The sequence below is a fragment of the Python bivittatus genome, unplaced genomic scaffold (genome assembly GCF_059951505.1).
Source record: "Python bivittatus isolate LINGU-HERP-01145 unplaced genomic scaffold, Pbiv_v1 ctg000080_np1212, whole genome shotgun sequence".
In the NCBI taxonomy this organism is placed as follows: domain Eukaryota; kingdom Metazoa; phylum Chordata; class Lepidosauria; order Squamata; family Pythonidae; genus Python; species Python bivittatus.
The window spans coordinates 50,623,582-50,629,581 of record NW_028277035.1 but is presented as its reverse complement, the minus strand read 5'-3'; the positions used below and the strand labels follow the sequence as shown (position 1 = coordinate 50,629,581).

The 6,000-nt window shown below is 44.5% G+C and overlaps 1 protein-coding gene across 1 annotated transcript in view; it reads left to right on the top strand.

Moving 5' to 3' along the window:
• Positions 1-391: 391 nt before the first annotated feature.
• PPM1M (protein phosphatase, Mg2+/Mn2+ dependent 1M) overlaps positions 392-6,000 on the top strand; it is a 29,473-nt gene continuing 23,864 nt past the window's right edge. Inside the window, exon 1 of the mRNA XM_088134043.1 lies at positions 392-838. Within this exon, the coding sequence (XP_087990169.1) occupies positions 555-838 (284 nt within the window). The 5' untranslated portion in view covers positions 392-554. The remainder of the gene's footprint in view (positions 839-6,000) is intronic.

The window sequence follows — 6,000 nt, the reverse complement described above, 5'->3', positions numbered from 1 at the left end:
GAACTCGACGAACTCTTCGTCTCATTCCGCAGGTCTTTCTCTTGAAACGGACTTATCTGAGCAACAGCTGGTGGAAAAAACCTTGCTGCTGTTTCTGACGAAAGGGACCCTAGATCTCAGCCCGTCGATCCCGTCCGGGTAGCACCACGGACGACAGACAGCAGACGGTCAGTCTAGAGGAGATGCCCCCGAGGAACGCTTGCGCCCCTCCTCCCCGCCTTCCGCCACTCATTCCCTCGCGAGGCAGGGCGCTGAGAAGACCAGGTTGGGCACGGAAGGCGAGAGTATGCTTGGCTAGCCCTTCTCCCGACATGCTAATCCACGGAAACTGTGGATTAGCATGTCGAGAGAAGCCAAACTCAGGGCCCCTCCGCATTTCAGTAGGCTCTAAGTGCCTCTGGGCGCACCGGCCGTGGCGGGCCAGTCGCGGGCGCGCGCGAACCCATTGGTCGCAGGGACGCCTCTTCCCCGCCCCTCAGCCGCTCACTCGGGTTGGGCCCCTGGCTCAGTGAGCCAGCCGCTCAGTTCGTAGGAAGAGGAAGACAGGGGAGCGGATGGGGCTTCAGCCACCTCGTTTAATGTCTTCAGGCTGGTTTAAGAGGTGTTTCTTGAACAGCGAGACGAGGCGCGGGAAAGGCGCTGCTGAACAGCAGCAACAGCTGCGAACCGAGGAGGGAGGCGTGCAGCAGCCGAAGCCGCCTCCGCCCGCTCCTTTGCAATACGGGCGGCCCAAATTCCTGCGTGGAACTGCTTGCGCGGCGGAGAAGTTGCCTGAGAAGCGGCCCATCCGCTGCCCCTCCCGGGACAGGCCCCTCCAGTGGAACACGGGCTATGCCGAGTGAGTATTTTGCACGCCCTAGGGAAAAGGCTCCTTGACAGAAACAGGACGGGGTGAGGAGATGCCTCCGTTAGGAGCCTGCCTCTTGCGGCCTCTGGGGTTGGTGGCTTCTCTCGGGTGCTGGTCTCCTTTGGGATAGTCGCTGGCCAGCCACAACGGCGGCGGTGCATCTTACGGCACTTCGAAACGGGCACCAATAACTATTAAGGCTCCTTATTAATGTGGTGGAAACTCCAAAAAAGATTTCAGTTTAATAAGTCTGTTATTATAGTACTCCAGTCTATACCCATGACATTTGAGCATGCTTTTGCACATTTTAGCAACAGCGTTGAGAATAAGACAAGAACAAGCAAGTGTTGACTTTGGGGTATGAGCGGAGATCTAGAGATCCATATTTGAACGGTGCCAGGGTGGGAAAGGTAGACGTCCTGTTGTTTTTAAGCAATTTTCTTAATCCTGGTCTGGAAAATGATCTAAGTTGGTTTACATTAGGGTAGGCTGACAGGGTTTGGTTAACATATACTTTCTCAGCCTTAGTTTTCCACAACTTTAGAATTTGGATATTATGAGTTCACACATTGCCTTGCAATTCTAAAAGATATTAGTGCTAAAGTAGCGAGAGAGAGCACTACCGGGCATCATATTGATATGTATTCTGTAACTGCTGCCAAGGAGCATTTATGTTTAGAAGGAGTTTAAAAATCAAAATTGCATATGATAGCGTCTGTTATAACCAGGTAGGCATTGTTTGGGTGTTACAAAGTGCTCTAATGATTTTCATGCCAAAACTTCATGACAGTTATTGCCAATGGGGTAGTGCCATGCTGCTCAATATCTGGAGTCCTATGTGCAAAAAACTAGCATAAGGAGAATTTCCAATTGTATGAAAGGGGACTTTTGCAATAACCTTTTATGAAATTAACTTTCCCAGTTGTATTTGTACTAGTAGTGAAGTTTCCTATTACTGCGTTTGGGGTTGCTTGCCTCTGGGCTAAGGAGAATGTGTTTTTAATAGCTGCACAGCAGAAAAATGTGGGGCGGATTTGGCTTCCCTGGAACTACATGTGCTTTATGACACAATTTGTTAAATTCTTGGCATTAGCCTAGGTTTGTTGCGATTTCCCTTCTTGCAAAGAGGAGTAAGTATGAGCACTAGTAAGAAAGGGAGACAAGAAAAAAAATGAGAGTTTCTACTTCCCCATTTGTATTGTTGTTAAAAATTTCATTATTTAGAATTGAGAACTGATACTTACATAATTTAGACCATGCAGTATTCTCTTTCTGGGATTTTAGAGGTAGTGTTATGCTCAGTTTTGGCTGGTGTGCTGTCTGCTACCTTCTTTGGGCTAGTATAGCCTAACCTCTGAGCATGAAACTGAGCAAACTCAGGGAGGCAGTGAAGGACAGGAAGGCCTGGCGCGATATGGTTCATGGGGTCACGAAGAGTCGGATACGACTTAACGATTGAACAACAAGCCTAACCTCAGTATCTCTGCCTTTAGAATCTCTCAGTGGGACAACTGCGACATATTTGATCCCAGCTAAATTTATATTATCTTTTTCTGTCCATACAACTCTCATGGCAGCTTACAGCAATTAGACTATTGTAGATACCCCTACTCTCCATGGAGCTACCCTTGAAGGGGGGCTGGAAATTGCCACTGGCTAATTGCTGCTGTCCAATTGTTAAATGGGGTGGAAAAGTCAAAATGCTGGACTCATTGCCTGTGAGCTACTGAATGCAATTTAAGGTGTTGATACTGATCTGTGGAGTTCTGTATTGCTTAGAAAATAAATACTTAAAAAAAATCCCTCAGTAGCACCCATCTCCTGCACTGAATTCAGCTGGGGAAGTCCTGCACATTGTCTGCACTGGTGGGTTCCCAGCATGCAGCCAGGTGTAGGCTTTTCACCGATAGCACCTTGATCATAGAGCTCTTGGGAGAAGTTCAGCCGTCTCCCATGCTGTCATCTTTCCAAAAACAATGGGTCATATATGTTCACCCAGACACTTGTAGGGTAGCGTCTACTCCAGAACAAGACTTTTTAAGTTGCCTGGAACAATACTTTTACTTTTTAAGTTAACTTTTGTTCTCATTTTTGTATTTTATGCATTGCTGGTTTTATTTTAAGAGACTTAGTTTTCTTTTCGGCAGCTCAGGAATTCTTATTGTGCTGCTTCATATGCTCCAAATGGGAACTGAATATATCAGCGGTGTATAGCAGCTGTCCAAACTGATACAGAGGGACAGAGAATAAGAATACAGGTAGTCCTCAGTTAACAATGGTAATTGGGACCAGAATTTCTGTCGCTAAGTGATGCGGTTGTAAAGTGTGATGTCATGTGACTGCATTGCTTAGCAACGGCAATCCTGGCACTCCCCATTGCTGTCGTTAACTGAATTCCACTGATCGTTAGCCAAAGACCCACCCGATCCAAGCCATTCCTGGCTTGGTCCGTCCCAGCCCTGAACCTCAGTAAGGTAAGGGACTACCTCCTCTTGAACTCCCCACACCTGCCTCTCTCCCTCCAATCTCTGCCCTTTTGGCCATCTGCCTACCCACTGCTGCCAGCTGCCCCGCCACCCAACCTTGCCTGCTGCCACACCTGCCTCACCATGCAGTACTGTACCAGATGGGGCCTTCTTTCATACCAGTGCAGCTAGGGTTTCTCTCATGCCCTGCCCAGGGCCTGCATTTATGCACCAGCCAGGGCCTCTGTTCCTGCTCTGCTCAGGGCATTCTTTCATGAAAGAAACCTGGCACCTGAAAGAAGGCTCCAGCTAATACGGTAAGGAAAGAAGGATCCTTCTTTTGCACTCGTGCAACTGGGGCCTTCTTTCACGTGCCAGGCTTCTTTCATGAAAGAAGGCCCTGGGTGAGGCACGAACGGAGACCCTGGCTGGCCCGCAAACGGAGGCCCTGAGCAGGGCGCAAGAGAAGCCTCGGCTCCATTGCTGCGAAAGAAAGCCTCAGCTAGTACAGTAGTGGCACGCAGTGTGGCAGACGTGGCTGCAGGAGGCAGGACCTAGCTGCGGGGCCAGCTGGCATCAGCAGGTAGGAGGGTGGCCAAAAGATGGTCATAAATATTGGTGGGCCCATATTTTGTTCGTGTGACTGTGGGGACGCTGCAACAGCCAGAACTTCGAGGACCAGTCGTAAGTCCCTTTGGTCAGCACCATCGTAACTTCGAATAGTCGCTGAACAAACGAGTGTTAAGTGAGGACTACCTGTAGAGAATTAATATTTCCATCTTTCCTAACTGAACAATAGCAAGTATGAACTTGTGTCAGTGTCAAATAGAGTCTGTATCAAACAGTCTTTTACTCCCTGGGACCCTTTTTCCTTTATAATAATACTTTATACATTTATAAACTAAGATTAACAACAAAATGCTATACTTTAAAAACATGATTGCTGTTTATTAAAATTTATGTTTAGTAATATAATAAAATGTGATACTATATTAAATGTATATTTAGGTTTATAAATTGATAAAAGAAGAATGGTATTATTAGTTGATGTTTCCCAGTATTGAAACGTCCAAGGAAGCCCGCCAAAGCATAACAATCTCTAGATAGTAAATATTTAAATTTAGGAATGCATTTGAAGATTTTTGAGTATGAACTTAATGAAGTAACTTCAGTAACATCTGTGAATATCATTTTTGGAGTGTTCTCATGATTGCAGAATATTTATCTGGACTTTTAAAAGTTTACTTAAAATGTTCTGAGTGTTTTGCACCTTAAAAGTATTTTGTATGCCACTTATTTCATTAAAAACAACAGTGCATAATCTCTCAAGAGACATTATGCTGGATGGGTGGGAAAAATAAAAATAAGGTCATAGTGCATAAACTTAGTCTGACAGAACAGGTAAATTAAAAATGTTTTGAAATCTTGTAATATCCCAATGACTGCTGATATACAAAGCCTTCTGGAGATTTATGTTAATTGTTTAACAAGGTAGCAGTTAGATTTATAGTTATTTTTAGCAGATATATATTGGATTTCCAAAGAAGTTGCAGAAAATCCAGTATATATCTGCTAAAATAAGCAGCATAAACAAGGAAGTGATTGACAATCAGGAACTTCTAGAAGTTTAGATGGTATGAGGGAAGTGCCCACAATCCCGGGAAGCTCAGTTAGATGTGAATCTGCGGTTCACTCAGGATCAGGGGCTGAAAATGTTAGTCTTTCCCAGGGCAGGGGATGAGGAAGTGTTTTCAAAGGTAAAGGCATTTTTTGATTTTCTTTATTTGGTCTGTACTTGTCATTTTGGCAAAGCATCAGCAATTACATCATAGCAGAAGGAAACAAACAGTTATAGAAAGGGGTGAGATTTAAAAAGAATGAAGTAGTGCAGAAGTGGATGAGTGACTTTTGATTGGTCATGCCTTTAAAACATTAAAGTAATTGCCAAATATACTGCAAGAAATTAAGTGCTGAGCTTGAAAACTGCATTTTAAAAGGGGAAGAATAACACATTGCTTCAGTGAAATGGATTTTTTCTGTCCTAACAAGGGAGTGGCTTTGCTTGATCTAAAGTGCAGCAGTCCACAACAAGACAAATATGCTGTATTTCTTTAAGGTTGAATGAATTTCCATTACTTTTTAAAATAAGGTACCCATAAAATTACCTCCAATATCCTTATCCAAATATTATCCGAGCAGGGATTCTGGGCTTATTGCTATGATGTTGTTATGTGTCAATTTATTGTATTTTATATTTTTATTACTGTTAATGCCTAAAGCATTCAAGCAAATAGAAAGATATAATACAAACAAACGTGCTTGCAGCTAGACATAATAAGCAGGATAATTATTGCTAAGCATGTGGATAGGAGAATGCATCAGTTTGATAGGATGATAGGTATGTGATATGCCAGATGATATTTTTTCAAGGAGTAGAGCAATCATATTACAGTGGTACCTTGGGTCACAAACGCTTCTGTTCATGACCAATTCGGGTCACGAACAGCACCGTTTGCAAAATTTTGCTTCCTTTCGTGAACTCCGCATCGGGTGACGAACAGGATCCGCGGCCATTTTCCCTGCTGACACACGTGGTCGTGGCTTCCTGTAGGGAGGGGGACTCTTCCTCCAAACAATAACCGCCTCCCGACCCGCCTTCCTGTCCTCCACGCCTCAAGCAAGGTTAGT